The following is a 17,326-nucleotide window of genomic DNA, read 5'->3' as shown; positions in this document are numbered from 1 at the left end:
AAAGGACCTCCTCTGGTCTCTTCTCGAAAACTGGTTCTTAATTTAGGGGGTGTTCATTAGAGGGCTCTAAACTGACACACAGTTTCCCAGTAGATTAACCTTATAGGGGAGAGCTGTAAAAGATGAATATAACCTGCGTTAAAGTCTTCAGAAGGACATAGAACGCTATAAAACACGTAAATATGTCTTGCATTATCTTCAGAAGCACTGCTTTGCTTGGGATTCACTAAGGGGGAAATCAGCTGAGAAACTGGGGTAAGGGTCGACAGAAGGGAATGGAGACAAAATCAATAGGAAGGAAACATCTGAGTGTGTTTTCATGACGCCTCCTCTGGTAGTATCTCGAGCTGTCCTCAGAAACTGGGTCACTTTAAAGCAATGGTTCTCAACCTGTGGGGCAAATGACCTTTTCACAGGAGTCACATATCAGATATCCTGCATATCTGATATTCACATTACACTTCATAGCAGTAGCAAAATGCAGTTATGAAATAGGAAGGTCACCACAACGTGAGAAACAGTGTTAAGGGTTTGCAGCATTAGGAAGGGTGAGAACCACTGTTTACAGCAGCTCCTGTGGTGACAGTTAATCAACTTAGACTGAAGTCAGTGATGGTAGGAACAAGCCCCATGTCCTCAACTGTGGGCTCTAATGTCCCTAATGTACAGTATAGTCCTTCTTAACCCTGGGCCAGTCCAACAATGTGTATAATGTCAGCAGGTGGCCTTGTGAAAATGCAGTTTTCGGAGCCCACTCCCGGAGTTTCCAATTCAGTAGTTCTGAACAAACTCAAAGATTTGACTATCTGCCAGATTATCCTGATGAGTTCCCAGGTGATGCAGGGTGCAGTTCATCCAGGCAGCTCACTTTGGAATCCATCGTTTGACTCACGGTATATTGGGGATGTGGCTTCTATCAAAAGCCAATTTGAATTTTGTAGAGGGCAGTTGGGTTATGAGTCACTATGGAGTACACATACATGTTGCTCACTGTAGAAATCTGTGGAAGACTCACTTGTTTGCTTTTTAATTAAGAGTGAGCTTTTACTAGACACACTCCATTACGCAAATGGAAATGTTGGTTCCCAGGCAGCACAGGTCACACTGACAGGTATGGAGCAGTTACAGCTGTTACTACCTTTATATGTTTGCAAAGTCCTAAATTGGGTGCTTGGATTTGTCCTTGTGTACATAGGCCCTTGTGCTCTTGCTGGCTTTTCATGTAAGATGAAGCAGAATCACTCAGTTTTCCAACATGCACAAGTTTATGCAATAAAAACATTCTTTGGGGGGGGGAACAAGAAAAGTGCCATACCTCATCAAAGAGGTCCCCACTAGGGAAGGACTCCATTGTCTTTGTGGTGTTCCCCCACACACATACACACTACTCATTTCATATTACTTTGTCAGTAGGATACAAGAAGGGCCATTTGTATCTGCTGGGCAGTCTGTCTCAAGCAGGTCCAAAGGAACAGATGGATGGCAGGATGGAATTCAGGCTAGAACTTATCCACTAAAACATTTAATAGATTTTGTGGCTGTGTAGAAATGAGCCAAACTTGGGCCCAATGTTCTTACTTTCTACTTCCATTGAATACAGCCTCCAAGGGAGGTAAATGGGAAATTAATCTCTTCTGTCTGAATCACAAAGGGTTTTTCTTAAGAACTGAATATTTTTGGTGTTTGTAGTCATAGTGAAAATTCCTTTTTATTGTTGGATGAACACTATAAAGAAAGGTTAAGGATAGCATAGAGATATAAACTGAAGGACAAACATTACTGGATTAACTCACATGAAACTTGAGATACTTTATAAGAGTTAGTGTCAGAGCTAGATTGGCTCTCGTGATGTGTACCTACTCCATGTTAAGCAAAAGCTCTGTCTTGGGAATTATCATTTATTGTGTCTTCCTTGCCATTGTCATAGACTGATCAGCCCCATTCATGTTCCCTAGTCATGCCTTGGACCACTGCTTCTAACCCACACTGGAAGTCACAGGCACCTCTCTGGAGTCTTGATTTTCCTCCTGATTTAGGTCTGTATTTGCCTCACTTCCACGACTGTTTCTAGCTGGAGTCTGGCCATCTTTTTGCACACTAGTCCAGTTCTGTTTTAGTGAACCTGGCTGCTCATGGTTCATGTCTTCCTTCTTTCTATTTGTCTATCATCTACGTACCTATCATCTACCTATTTGTGTATCTATCATCTCTCTACCTGTCTACCTATCATCCATCTGTCTATCATCTACCTACTTATGTATCTACCTATCTATGTATCAATAATATCTGTCTGTCTGTCTGTCTATCTATCTATCTATCTATCTATCTATCTATCATTTATCTGTCTGTCTTATCTATCTGTCAGCTTTGGACAGCAGAGTTGAGTCTTAGCCTAGTGTTTTTGTGAATGCCTAGTCATATCCTAAGAAATGGCCAGTTTTGTGCCACTGGAACTTTTCCCCAAAGTGTACAGAGAGTCTTATCACTTCCACCCTGTAGGAGTGAGCAGCTACAGAAAGTGAGTGGTCACTATTAAAAGGAACAAGCTATCATGTAGTCTACATAGGAATTTGTTCATCATGGTAGTCCATACCAAGCCTTTTTATCTTTCTTTTTTCCCTTTTTAAAGATAGTATCTTGCAATGTAACTCTGGCTGGCTTGGAACTCACTATGTAAACCATGCTAGCCTTGAACTTACAGAAATCCTCTTGCTTCTACCTTACCAGTTTTGGGATTCCAGGTATATATCATCATTCCTACCTTTTACATCAAGCATTTCTAAGGAGTGGATATACTTTTTGAGAACGGCAGTGTATCTGCTAGCCAGTGCCAATGGAGAGAGAAATGTCCTCAGTTCTATGTGCTTGGGTGCTCAGGCAGTTTCTGTCTATACAAACAGTAGTATTCTGTGTCTCCTTTCAAAAGTCATATATATTATGTCATTAGTGACCATGTTTTACACGAGTCTCTCTTACTGTCCATGAAGCCAGTCTGCTCAAACACAATATTTACAAATGGAAACACCTCCTTACCTCCAACTGAGACACTCCCCTTACTGAGATTGATTGTTGGACTTAATGACATTAAGAGTTCTTAGGAGGCAATAAGTGCTCAACATCTGTTAGTGATAATTATTGCCGTATTCAAATACTAGGAAATGTATGTTACAATTCTGAACAAAATGGGAGGCAGGCGCCATAAATTATCTGCCACCCTGATGTTTTTGTTGTTGTTTTTAGAAATTGGAGGGGCTAAAGAAATTAAAATTGAAATCAGCATCATTGAGTAGAATAAAAGAAAACTAAAATAGAATTCTTTAAAATTTCTACCCCAATACTTTGCCTAGTCATTCATGGTGTGCTTTTAGTGCAGAGATCTACTGTGGTGCCTTAAAGATAAAATTGGAATCAGAAACTCACCACTTAGGTGGCAGTGATCTCAAACTCACATTGTCAAAATTATGTTTTGATGGTTACTGGGGTCTGAATACAAAAGTGGTGCTTGGGTTGTTTTTGTTTTAAAGACCGAGTGTCATGCAGAAAGATCCTGTGATGAGATGTCAAGCCCCATCTTGGCATGTTGCCTCCTGGGTGTTGTGCTTAGGGAAGCCATTTTCCTCTTATAGATAGGTGGTAGCAGGAATCCCATGGGGCTGCCATGAGAATGAAAGGCAGGAAAGAATCCAGTGTGCTCACTGGCAACTTGCAAGTTCTGGGTGGCTCTCCTTCCTTTCCTCCCTCACTTCTTCCCTCCTCCTCCCCCTTCCTCCATCCCTCCCTCTGTTTAAAAACTGTAGATAAGCCAAGTTGACCTCTGTGACAGACACCAGCTCCCCTGCCCCGCGGCCCCCCCCCCCCATCCTCTCCTTGTGTCCTAGGGAGTGCTATAGAGAGTTCAGAGACAGTTTCTTCCAAGAAGTCAAGCAAGACTTGACCTTGGAACTTGCAGATCCCAAGTCCCATTTTCAGATCTCTGCATTAGGCTCCTGTTCCATTGCCACAGAGAGCCTTGGTCTCATTAGACTGGCTTTCCAGAGTGCCAACACCAGGTCTCTTGAAAAATGAACTTAGTGAACAGTGAACCTGGAGGTGAAGCAGGTGCAGGAAAGAGGAAATGGTGTTGATAGCCCAGGCTGGGGCAATTTCACACAGCCATTGCCTTGGCATTGCTGAGGTAGAGCCTTGGTCTCTCCTGGTGTCCTTTTGTAAATAGTGTCTTCCAGGCTCTGTCATTTGCCATAAAATACAGTTCACAGTGCTGATAAAACTACTTTGGGCTATTTTCTTCCCTCAAAGTTAGTTTTTATAATTCATATTCCTCTTACTGTGATGATGTTTGTTTGTTTTCTTTGTTCTTTCTTTCTTATTCTTTTGTAGCTGTTACACAACAGGTGATTTGTTACACTGGAGATCAGCACTCCGCCCCCAACAGGCTGTGTCTGGCTTGCCCCTGCTTTTGCCTGGCCAGAGAACTCAGTGGTAGAGCGCTTGCCTAGCAAGTGCAAGGCCCTGGGTTCGTCCTCAGCTCAAAAATAAATAAATAAATAAATAAATAAATAAATAAAATAATAATAATAATAATAATAATAATAATTTCGAAGGTAAATTTAAACAAAAAGAAGTTTTTAGGCTTTGGATGAGAATCGCTGCCCAAAGAATTGAGGCCATCTTTTCTTGCCTACAAAACCTAAAACTCTCTGGTCCTTTCCAAAAAAGGTTTAGTGACCTCAGCTTCAGACTAACATCTGGAACATTTGTCAATGACCAAATGAAATCAAGGAAGCCATAAAGTGAATTAACTAAAATAAATTAATTAAAGAGGAGAATGCATCCTAAGAGGAGTTAAGAACACATAATGCATAGGAATTTGGCTGGGCCCATAATCTTTTAGATTTAGCAGTCTCCTTCAGAAGTCTCCCAGCCTATGGCTTTGCAGAGCACTTTATGAGGCCCAGCAATGAAGGCAGATGGTAGCAAAAGAGTCTCCCTTGAAGGGGTCCAGGCCAAGTTTACTCCCCTTTGTCTTCCATGGAGTGTTCTCTGGAACCCTAAGATTAGAGGCCCTCAAATAGAATAATCCCTGAAGTTATCAGCTAGCAAGAAGATCTGCAGAGGGAGGTTGGGGTGGGATGTCTTGATGGACATGGTTCTCATCCATGAAGAAGAAGTTGCCAGAAAGGGTTTTAGGCATGATGAGCTGGAGGCTGGCAGTGAGATCCAGGAGCCATCATGATTTTACTCTGTCCACATTTGTTCTTCCTAGAAGAGGGAGTGTCTCAGGCTGTAGAGTACCACAACTATTTTCTAAAATCAAAGCCTCTCTGAGATGTGCACACCAATCCTCAGGAATAAAACAAGGAAGTGAACCAGCAAGCTTGAGGGGCCCACTTGGTTATGTCCCAACAGGGAAAACACTTGCTTCCTCAGAATACATTGTGTCCTACAGTAGATCTTGAAGTCGGTATAACTGAAGATGGAAGATTCTGTTTCCCAAAGAGAGAAAAACAGTAATCAAAATCCTTTCCAGTATGTTATATGTGAACATAAATTCATGATAAAATGTGACTGTCTGCTTGGCAACTAAGTAAGCTAGAAGGTAAAGAAAGGCTGTGAGAACAAGGTGTGAGAACGGAGTATGGGCCACAGCAAAACCAACCTCATTGTCTGTGCAGTCTTGCCTCTGGCTAGTGATAATTAAAGACTGGTTCCTCGCTGCACCAGGGTCCCTGCAAAGGGCTGCTGTTACTGATGTTTACATATCTGGTAAAGAGAGGTTTCGTCCTGGTCCACAGATCAGCAGTCCATTCTGCTAGAAGAACATGACAATCAAAACAGATCTGTTTCCAAGCATCCTCAACTGCAGATGCTTTCAGAGTTTGTGTGCAAGCACAGGGGCTACCTTTATTGGTACAGCCATGGAATCCCTAGCAAGGGTTAGGAGACCCAATATGTTTCCTAAAATGGCCATTACTTTATATGAATAAATTGGACTTTGCTATAAAGACAGAGCTGAGGAGAACTTTTTAATTACTACCAGGAGCAGTTAGCCAAACCAGCTCCATCTTTCCTCTTTCTCCTTTTCCATTCTGACTTGAAAGGGGGTGAAAGTCTAAAGTTCAGGCAGATAGGAAATGCAGCTATCCAAAGGGAAGTAGAGTGCTTTGCATGTTCACATTAACCTGCTGGCTTTTCTGTGTAATTTAGGGTGAATAAGGAGGAGGGTTGATACGTAAGAGAAGAGAAACACAGTCTGAGATTTGAGGTTTGATATGTCATGCATTGTCTGGAAAGAGCTGAGAGGGCTGCATGAAATGATGGCCCCAGAGAAGCGCCAGAATGACGCCATTCAAGTTGCAGCAGAATGTCTTCATTCTGAAGTACAGATGTTTCCGGAACTTTCCCAAACAGAAGCTAATTACGCCTGGTATTTCAGAGTATTTGATGGTAACCTTTGGCATTCATGGGGGTGACATACCTTCTAGTTGTATTGTGGTATATTCCAGAAAGGCTTGAGAGCATGTATACTCTTCCAAACACTAATAACATCTTCTCTGGTGGTAAATCTTGCTGCATGAGCTAGATATGTAATTGGGCTGCCTACACTGAAGTTTGGAGCTCTTGGGAGAATGACTGTTTGTAGAAGAACCTGAATATTCATGTAACTGTCCAGATATCAATACATTCTTACTTTACCTTATTTATTTCTGTTCCCCAGCGAACAGCAGCACTCTTAAGCACAAACACTAATAGGTACGTTCTTCAGAGCTGTACTTACCTTAATCCAGCAGCCCCCTAACACATTGGTTTATCCATTGCCAGGAACTCTCCTGTCAGGTGACACATGTATGTTTTCTTTGTCTTAGAGCATTGGAGACAGTTTGCCATCAATTAGCTGGGGGTAGTGTGTCGGGGTGTACGGGAACTGTCATCTTAGTCTGACAGCCACCAATGCGGTTGAGAAAGGATTGTTTCATTATGCTGTTATTGGAGCTGCTGGATAATGATACTCCACACTGCAAAGGGAGTGTGTGTTGGGGGTGGGGGGGTAGGACAGGCAGAAACAATAGATTTTTAGTGATGGGCAATATTAAAATTATTCATGCTGCAAGAAGGCGAAGATTAGAGGGATGAATGTCAAACCCTTCATTCAGGAGCAGGTTTCTCTGAACACACGTGGAATGTGGATGCAGAATGGCACCCTTCCTGATGGAGAGGCAGAGGGGCAATGCCTTGACATTAGACAGGAGGAAAAAGGGAACAGCCACTTCTCATCTGCAACAAGGATGAGCATAAACCGGAATCTCTCCCATTCTCCACTTAACTTTGGAATTAAATACAGGCTTCCTAGCACATTGCCCTGGCAGGTTTTCCTTGCTAAAAAACCCTTTCTGGTGTGTGAATTTAGGTCAGGAGGGCGTTTTCCATTGGATGACAGTGCAGTTCAATTGCTTTGAGGTGTTCTGTGAAGAACAGCGGGTGGTATTAGACTGAAATTTTCACTTGGGGGACCAAATTTCTGGATACCCCCAATATTGGCCGTTTTCCTCAGAATGTCTCAGGGGAAGTCTTTCTTTAAGTTCTGAAAATGAACCAACGCTGGATCTGTATGCTCTTGGAAAGGAGACCCAGACAAAAAGAAGCAAGCGCTGAAAATGTAAAAGTACTTGAAGAGAAACTAAGCTTCAAGAGGGACAATTGTGTTGACATTTTAGTAACAGCCCATTTTCGCTCCTTAACGAAGTGCAGTCATGCATGACAATTACTTGTTATCTTCTAAACTGAAATGTATTATGAGTTGTTTCTCCAAGGTTTGTATTACTCCTTCTAAGTAAAGGACAACATTTTAACCCTAGGAGGATTCATTCTAGGCCCCAAACACTTTGCAGCACATGCATAAAAATATTGAACAATAAAAAGCTGATTGAATATGATGCATAAACTCCTCCATTGTGAAGAACTCCAGTGCAGTTTATATGCAGATTTTTTTTTAACTTGGGCTTCAGATAAGAAAGCTTAATTGGATATTTACCATTTTGGAGCAGTGCATGTCTTTGTGATTTTCTAATCATATTAAAGTTATATTAATTTCAGTATTATAGTCAAATGATAAGAACATTTTGTGACTGTATAACCGTAGTTCAGCCTCTGTGCTATGTGTTTTTAATCTTGTTTTATTTTCTGTATATCAGTATTTGACTGCATGTATGTCTGGATGACTGTGTACCACACATACAATGTCCACAAAGTCCAGGCCAGAAGAGGGCACCGATTTCCCTGGAGCTAGAATTATAGACATTTGTGAGTTCCCATGCAGTTACTGTGACCCAAACCTGGGCCCTCTTCAAGAGCAGCAGACAGTGTTAACTGCTGCTGAACCCTCTCTCCAGCCCCCATCTGGGGCTTTTAATATATTATGTATTTATATTTCTTCATGCAATCCTGTGAAGGATTATCCTTTTTAAGATGAAGAAACATCAGGAAGTCACTAGAGCTGAGCTTTCAGTCCAGGTCTATGTGACTCCACTTGTGTGAGCTCACGTCTGTTCCCAGCCCTGCTGACACTGTCTGTCCTGAGAGCAGGATTTCTGATGAAGCCAAAGGAGCCAGAACTGCCACTGCAGGTAAATGGCTTACTGAACTCCTCCCAGGACTAAATTTCTTCTCTTGGGAGAGAGACAGAAAGACAAGATGAAGCTCACCTTTCATCTGGACCCTCTAATTCTTGTTAATGTCTACTTGAGAGCCAATTTACTTTGGTCTCATCGATTAGTTTGCTCCTCTATGCCTTGACCCTTGAAATTCTGCCTAAGAGATGAATGGTCAGCCCCGTGCTAGCCACCAAGCAATTAATGTCATTTCCCAGGAGCCCAAAATGCCTCTGACATTCATTACAAGTGAGAGTCACCATCTCTGAATAAGTTTGATCCCCCTTCTAGTGAGGACAAGCCAGACATTGCTGGGGCTTTTCAGTAGCCATGAATGCCCTGAAGCATGGGTTTACAGGGAAGCTCAGTGGTCTCCACCTACACAGTAAATCTCCCCTAGGCTCATTATCAATGGCTAAGGACATCCTGCTTGCTACAGTAAAGGGCTCATCTAGCTGATTGCTCATGAATCACCCTGCGGGGCCCACTCCTTTCCTGCCTGTGGATCAATATGCCTCTGATATGGATCTGAAATTTTTATTTGGGAAAAAGCACATTTCTTACCAGCTGTTTGTTTTCCAAACTGAATAATTCAGTTAATTTCCTGTCTAGATTAAATTTCAAAGCTGGTGAATTTCCCTCATCAGGGTTGATAATGGGCAGGGACAGAGAGTGTGTTTTTGACTGTCTCACTGAGTGTTACAGCCACCTGTGTGCATCTACTCCAAGACGCCTTTTCAAATGCACTGCTAGATATGGATGCACCTTGTTTATAATTCATCTGGAACTTGAGAGGCAGTGTGGGGTGGTGGTTAGGGGCATGTGACCTGAAATTTCACTTTGAATTTCACCTTCACTATTTGCTTCCCAAGTGACCATAGCCATGCCATGTTAACCAGGAACCAGATTAGGCCTCAAGCCTCATCAATAAACAGCAAATGTTTGTAAGTCCTTGGCACATGACAAGTATTCAGTTAGTAATAACTATTGAATTCTCCAATGTGGAGAAGGGAGCAGATATAATGGAGCTGAGACCTGGTTTAGCCCCTGCTACCCTGTGTGTGTACCGGGACCATTTTGAGAGTCACAGGAAGTTTAGATCTCAGCATGCCTGAGCCCAAGGCCTAGTGAACCAGAAGGTATGTCTTACTTCCATGACTTTTCTAGGTTATCAGATTATTTTCTCTCAGAGAGCAGAAGTGTAGCTGCCATATAGTTTGAACAGGAGGACATGCCAGCTATTCTGCACTGTCCTGGGGGTTGAACCTAGTTGTGCATATGCCTAGCTTTGCACAGGTCAAGGACTTGGCCACTGAGCTATCCATCACTTCCTCTTTTGACTTTTATTTGCAACAGTCTCACTAAATTGCCCAGGCAGGCAGTTGCTTTATTCTTGCAATCTCTTGCTTTCTTCTCCCTGTTATCTAGGATTACAGGTTTATTCCATCAGGCCTGCCTATGCTAGCTGCTGCTTTATGCCTCTGACTGACAGGAAAGTCTTTGCGCCCACCCTCTGCATGGATGGAAACAGTTACCAAATGATGTGGGTGGTGGCTTACAACAGCCCTGGGATGACCCAATGCAAGAAGTCTTTATTTGGGGTCCCCGAAGTCACCTTGCATCCTCTATTCACATGGTGAATACCTCACAAGTGAAGTTCCCCAAGTGTATCCTGTGCATTAGAAATAATATACTGATAGTTATTATTAACATAGCATATTGCTTATATAATAATATATTATTGAACAATATATTTTATAACAATCATTATATTGTATTAATATAACTATTAATATATTGATGGTTATTATTATTAATAATAAATATATTAATAGTCATAACAAATAGGCCAATTGACAGTGACTAACTGAAATAATTTAAGGTGGGAGCCTAGATTACCCTGGCCCCAAGATAGCAACTAAGAGCCACATGGATCCCAGAGGCACCTCTGCCTATCACTGCCATAAGCAAAGCCCCATGAGAAAGAGTCCACAGCAGTAGGGAAGGGGGCTTCTGGCTCTGGACACCAGGCAGAGTTCATGCATTCATGGCTTGACCAGGCTTTATTTCCTTGGGGAGTTCACCATCTCTTAATCACAAAAGCAATAACGATTTCTAGTTTGTTCCTTTGCTGTGCCTAATCAGTTATTCCAGCTGCCAGTCACCATCCTTGTCTGGAAGTTTAGTGAAAAGCCCCCTTCGAGCTTTGGAGACAGCCCTGACCCCCAAGGTGACACCAACAATGAAAGCTGCCCCCAGGGGCAGTCTGTGTCTGGTTGATTTGGTCACAACAGTTTTGTTAATACTGTGCTGTGTTCTCTTCTTTTGGCTTTGATCAATAGGCCACATTGTACACTCCACTGGTTGAGTTGTGGAAGTCATTTTGAGTAAGTATGGAAATATTTTTTTCCTTTTGTGAATAACCTCATAGTTCCACTCCAACATGGAGATTTTCTTCTTAAGATCGGAAATCCCTTGGCAAAGCCTGTGTGTTTGTCAGTAAGCATATGCTGAAGCAGGCAGGTCTGTGAGAAGCCGGCAGGTATTGAAACTTACAACATTAAGAAAGATTTAGCACCTGCCTACTGCAAAGAAAGTACTGGAATGTTGTGTGCAAATGAATAAAGGAATAATACTTGGAGACTCTATCTTATATGTATGGTTTGATAAGGTGAGACATCCCTGAAGTCACTGTGGAGAGCAGACATTTTCTGGGCCACAATGGCAGTTTCTGAGACTTGGGGGTCTTTGTCCTACAGCAGCCATAGCTAAGTGACTTCAGAGAGTTGTCCTTTGTATGCATATTAGAAAGTCATGCTTGTGTTTCTTATTACTTATCATCAATTTCATTTCATTCTTATGGTCATAAGTAATATCTACAACTAGCAGTTATACCCTGTACTCTGCAGGCAGACTGTTCTCTATAGACATTGATAATAAGTTTCTTTCAGAAGTTGTAATCTCTCTATAACTCTCTTAAAATCTCTCTATAATTCAAATCTCTATAATTTTCAACCTGTGTCCTATAACAGAAGTAATTGGCTTTCTTTTGCAGAAAAGTGATCGATTATGCTTTATGTAAGAAACTGTTCAAATACTTTCAGATTCAGACTTTAAATTGATGAAGGCTTCTCTTTCTTCTTCTCATGGCATCCCTGGTAGAGTACCTTTCCCTGTTTCAGTATTATAAATCAGCTATAACTATATAGAGAAGGTCTGTGGATGGATGTTTGACCTTGGAGCATGTGAAAGACCCAGTCCTTAGCCTTCAGCTGCACGCCAGTCACCTCAGATACCTTCCCCTATACACCGTCTCCAACCACCTTCCCCCTCTGGCCATTGTAGTGTACCTTCATATAGCTTGGAAAGTCCTTTCCTTAGCCGTACCAACGTATGTCTGGCTTTCTGCCCCAGGACTCAAGGTTAGGCCTCTGCAACATGTGTCTGATTACAAATCAGAGAGAATTAACACTTCCCTGGGGCAACCTTTGATCAGAAAGGAGATTGTTGGATAAAATTTCTACCTCTATGCTAGAGCCCAAGATAGATGTTATTGGTATTTAGATTGTTTGTCTTTATTCATTAAAAAAGCAAACATGAATTGATGCACTTGGAGGTAGCAGATGCTAAACGGATCTTGTTTTATAGTTTATCCCAGGACCAAGTTTTGTGTCTGCCATATGGTAGCTCCTTCATAAATATTTGTGGAATGATTGGTGCTCAGGGAACTGAGAGAAGAGGCCAGGGCTGTAGCTCTATGGTAAATCGCTTTCCTGACATATGTAATGTTCCAGGTTCAGTCCCCAGCAGGACGAGGGAGAAGAGGATGAATGTACTGAAATAAGTATGTCAAGGTAGAGAATTTAGCAAAAGTACTAAAGTTCGAACTGTTGTAATAGATTTGGGATGTGCTCACTTACCTGGTTGGCTAGAGCCACAAATTAATGTGTTAAAGTGTTGAAACACTGTTAAGAGGTCAACATTAGTAAATCCTGGCATTTTGGTAGAATTAATGCATACAGGCATTTCTTCATTTTCAAGCTGAAACCCGCTCATGGACAGGAGTACAGAAATAATACATACATACACACACACACACACATATATATATATGTGTGTATATATATATATACACACACACACACACACATATTATGTGTGTATGTGTATTAGATTCATCCTTTAAAATAATGTTGGATAGATAGATGATAGAATGATAGGTGGTTGGTTGTGACTTGGCTGAGAGGATAGTTCCTCAGCAACTCCTCACTTTCAGTGACAGACTATAAATGGCACCTTCTCATCTAGCTTATTTAATTGTAGCTAATGTGAAATCCAATGAAAGCAGTTACTGTAGACCTTTGGGTAACACAGTACTTTCTGCTGAACCCTACGGTAAAGCATAGCACGAACATCCAAGTTTCCCTATTGCCCACTGAGTTCCAGACAGCAAGGGCAGTGCTTCCCTTGTGATAAACATAAACACATACAAACAAAAATACCTCGGGTAAATAAGTGAAGGGTACATTCAGCACCAATTACAAAATAAATGAGAGTTGTTGTTCCTATACTTGAAGCACTAATTTTTTTTTTTTTAAGGTGGCTGTGTTTTCATGGTGTCTCTGTGACCTATTATTCCGTTAGTTTTTAGAACAGTATATAAAACCCAAGCTCCATGCTGACAAACACCAATATTAAAACTATTGCTACATTCAATCCAAACAGCCTTCTCCCTTGGGCCACATTATTATTTGGAATACAAGCAGAATTGTGGTTCCCTGAGCCAGCAGGACATAAATGAGGCCAGTGATTCATAAGGTGACTCTGGTGGGTTTGCAAATGTGCAACTTGCATGGAGGCTGACATGCACAAGAGAAGCTGGGGGCTGACTTTTTGAACTAGTAAGCACTTCCTGGCCTCACTACCACTTTAGGACTTAGAGGACTCTAGAAAGGTGAAGGTTTCTGAGGATAGGAGTGAACCTGACAGAGTGCTGATTTACCAGAAATAAACCCTTCAGATCAGATCACAAGCATGTCAGTAACTTTTTGAGCGGGAAGATGGTAATTCTGCCTCTTCACATGCTCCCCTAAGTCCTTGAACTCTTATCCCATTGGATTAGTCTTTTGGGGGCTGGGTCACCTGGGGTCTTAATTCTACCCTGGTGAGGTTGGATGAAAGTGATGTTGGTCTAAAAATACAATTCCCTGAACTTTTAAACCTTCAAATCTTTTTAATAATATGACTTTCTTAATCCTGAACTTAATTTCTTTAATTAAAAAGAATCCATTTGTTCTTTGATATTAGTAAAGTTCAGGAGGAACAGAAATGGGCATAGAGCAGAACTGTGTGCAGAGAAAGAAGTGAGGAAGAGTAGGTAATGGTAGTGCCTGGTTGCAACCTAATAAGATGTCTGCCAAGGAAGTCCCCACACTAAGGTCCTTCCCCTCTGAGAGACTTGGAAAGTGACATGCCCTGGTTATCAGGTGACATGGTACCAGTTAGCTGATGTAAATGAGCACAGGGGCAAGTGTGAGGCAACATACAGTTCTCAAAGGGGAGGCTGCCCCAAGAATGGGGTTGTGACTCCCCATCAGTGTGTGATTGGCAATGACGGGGAAAGATCCCAGAGCTGTATGTAAGGACCACCTTTTCCTATTTTGTCATTTTGGATAAGGACTTCTTTGGAATAAAAACAAGAATAGTCATCACACCATGAAAGAACTGCCTGCGTCTGCTGGGCTCGTAGTTAGGAGGGTATGGCACCCTATGCTGAGACTTGCAATTATGCAGGTTCTGTTATTGTTACACTGACTGTGCAGGGACCTGACCCACAGTGTCTAGCCACACAGTGAGAAGAGGCAGAAGGCCTGTTTTGTGCCCCTTGCAGTCAGCTGACTGAACATACCATCATACAACTGTCATCTTTTAGGACTAAAGAGCACAAACACAGAAGCGTCTGCATAGAAGCAAACAGCACAAGATTGAGTAATTGTAAGGACCGGGTAGGGAGCTGTCAGGGCACACAGCATTTCCCAGACAAAGGTGAGCTGAAGCAAGCTCAGCTGGAGCTCTTGAGAGGGGAGATAGGGCTCCAGAGCCCAGGAAGGGAACCTGTTCCACCACAGGAACAAAAGCTGTGTGTATCCAGGAAGTGGGGAGAGAGCGGTTCCCTAAAAGACACTCAGAAAAACAAACAAGCCCCTGAAATGTGCTTGCTGTCAGCCCTGATGTTTAAATGTGGCCTCCTTCGGCCCTGTCTCATGCTGCCTCTCTCTTCATTCCAGCTCCCGTTTTCTCCAGCAATCATTCAAGCCGAAGTGGAACAGCTGCTGGGGCCGTGCCACCCCCACATCCTGTCAGTCACCCTTCGCCGGGACAGAATGTACAGGGGAGCCCCCACAACCCCTCCTCCCAGTTACCTCCGCTCACAGCTGTGGACGCAGGCACTGAGAGGTAAGGCCATCTGTCTCTCTCTCATAATAGGTGTTGCCGCCAAGCCTCCCTCCACAGAGAAGAGCTCTGACAGTTGCTGAATTTTATTAATAATCCGTTGGTGGGTTGAGTTGCCCAGGGGTGACATTTTAAAAGTATCATACACAAAACATGCGGACCAAATATCTCATTATCTGTTGCATTTTTTTTTTTTTAAATAACAAATGAAATGGTACTGGCAATCAACAAGTGTCAGGAGCTGGAAGCTGTATCACAGCCTCCCATCCTTGCCATTTCACTTTGGTTGGGGACTCAATTTTCAGCCAGTTGAGGCGCTCTCCGAATATACACGGGACCATAGTCACATGGAGAGTAATACAATTTTGTGTGCTCGGCAGCCCTCCATTGTTGACAAAATGGCTGAAAGACAGTAAGCATCCAAATTGGTTTTGACCCGTGATTTCAGTGATTTCACCCCAGGGTCATTGGGCCTTGCTTTGGGCTCATCAAAGTGAGAGTATGTGGCAGAGGGGGCCTGTTCACCTCATGGTGGCTAGGAAGCAAAGAGAGAGCCGGGAAGGGTCTAGTTCTCATGTTCCCCTTTAAGAGCATGTCCCCCAACAACCTAATTTCCTTTCACTAGACCCCACCTCCTCAGAGTTGCACTTTCCCCACAAGGAGCACTACAGGGTGGTGGGCAAACAATGTCTCAACACACAGGCCACAGGCAGTTGTTCGAGATCCAAACTATAGCACCCTGGGGAGATGACAAAGGGACAGAAAACCAGACAATCAGGAAGTCACTGTCCACTCAGTACTTTGGGTTGGTATCGCCCGCAGAAATAATCCCTCTGGGAAAATCCCTAAATAACTGTATGTTCCTTTTTTATTTCTGAGTTCTCCCATGGATTTATAAGTTTGGGGCTAGAGGTGGGTTCTCATACCTTTGCTCCTCAGATGAATCTGTTTGTGTTGAACCACAAAGCCAAACAGTTTCTCAGTGAGTGAAAGGTGTGGTAGTGTAGGCACTGAAAGCAAAGGAAGTTTTCTCCACACAGATAAAAGGGAGCAGAGTCTCAGACAGGAGAGCCCCTGAGAGATGAGTAGGAGGAGAGGGTGCACAGTGGGTACAAAGGTCTTGACCTGTCAGGAGAGCAGTGCACACATGGATGACGACTGGGTGATTGTAGGCTGGCTGGCTGCTGTGGACCGTGTGCTGTAAGCGAGGAGTTGCCCTTGTCCTGCTGGAAGCAAATAACCATTGTGAGAAGAAACATGCAATGAGGTTGACATTGTAGAGGAAGGACTCTGAGTAAGAAAGCCATTTGCAGTTGGAATGAGCGATGGGAAGGATACAGAGTGAAGCTGTTTCAGGGTTCCTTGTGAACAGTAATCATACTGATGCCTTGAAGTAAGACAGAGAAGTAAGGAGAATGCACTCAAGAGCTTTATCAGGAAGCAGAATTGCCAACGAATAAAGCAGAGGAACCAACCCAATACTTAAGGTAGAAAACTTTGCCTTTAACAAAATTTGAGAAATTAAAAAAAGAGAGAGAGAAAAGGAATAATAAATTGAGTTTCAGAGCATGAATTTATGAGATTGTAAAAGATCCACATGGGTGGATGTGATCATTAGAAATGTGAATTAAAAGATAAGAATTATTTTAACATCATGTGTACATGGTAAATGTAGCCTAGCCTCTCCTGGAAGGAACTGTCAGTGACACCATGTCAGTGGTCGCCACCCATTAAGTTCATGGTCACTGGAAACAGGAAATCTATTCTCCAGTTACCTGAGCTTATCTCTTTTATTGTTTTTACAGTTTCCCAGTGGACTGAAAATGGTGTTCACCATAACACACATTAGCTCACACAAGGCTGGTTAGACAAACACAGGGTACATTGGTATGCCTGAGGGATTAGGTTGAAAGCTAGAGAATGTTCATTCAGTAATCACAGTGATCCAAAATGTAAGTCACCCTGGGAGGAGAGAGGAAAAGGGGTCGGGACACACTAGCTCTATGGGAATGAATGAAGTAGACATTTGACTTTCTTAGGTTTATAATATCTGCTGCATGTCCTTGCCATAGCATGTGTATTCTGACCCCACACCTGACTGACTGGAAATGTGAGTTGTGGGTTATCTTCCAGTCAGGCTGGAGAAGAGGATGACATGAAGAAGCCCTGAATTATTCACTATGTTTGCACTAGGGACCAGGATGGAAACACAAAGAGGAAATGGGCTT

The 17,326-nt window shown here is 42.6% G+C and overlaps 1 protein-coding gene across 2 annotated transcripts in view; it reads left to right on the top strand.

Moving 5' to 3' along the window:
- Window positions 1-17,326, top strand: part of Glis3 (GLIS family zinc finger 3) — a 428,158-nt gene that overhangs the window by 375,744 nt on the left and 35,088 nt on the right. For both annotated transcript variants that reach the window (XM_036191632.1, XM_036191640.1), the window contains one exon: window positions 14,933-15,101. In XM_036191632.1, coding sequence (XP_036047525.1) covers window positions 14,933-15,101 — 169 coding nt within the window. The remainder of the gene's footprint in view (window positions 1-14,932; window positions 15,102-17,326) is intronic.

Source organism: Onychomys torridus, chromosome 1, assembly GCF_903995425.1.
Source record: "Onychomys torridus chromosome 1, mOncTor1.1, whole genome shotgun sequence".
Taxonomy (NCBI): domain Eukaryota; kingdom Metazoa; phylum Chordata; class Mammalia; order Rodentia; family Cricetidae; genus Onychomys; species Onychomys torridus.
Note: the sequence above shows the minus strand (reverse complement) of the source record. Positions and strands in the feature narration are given on the sequence as shown.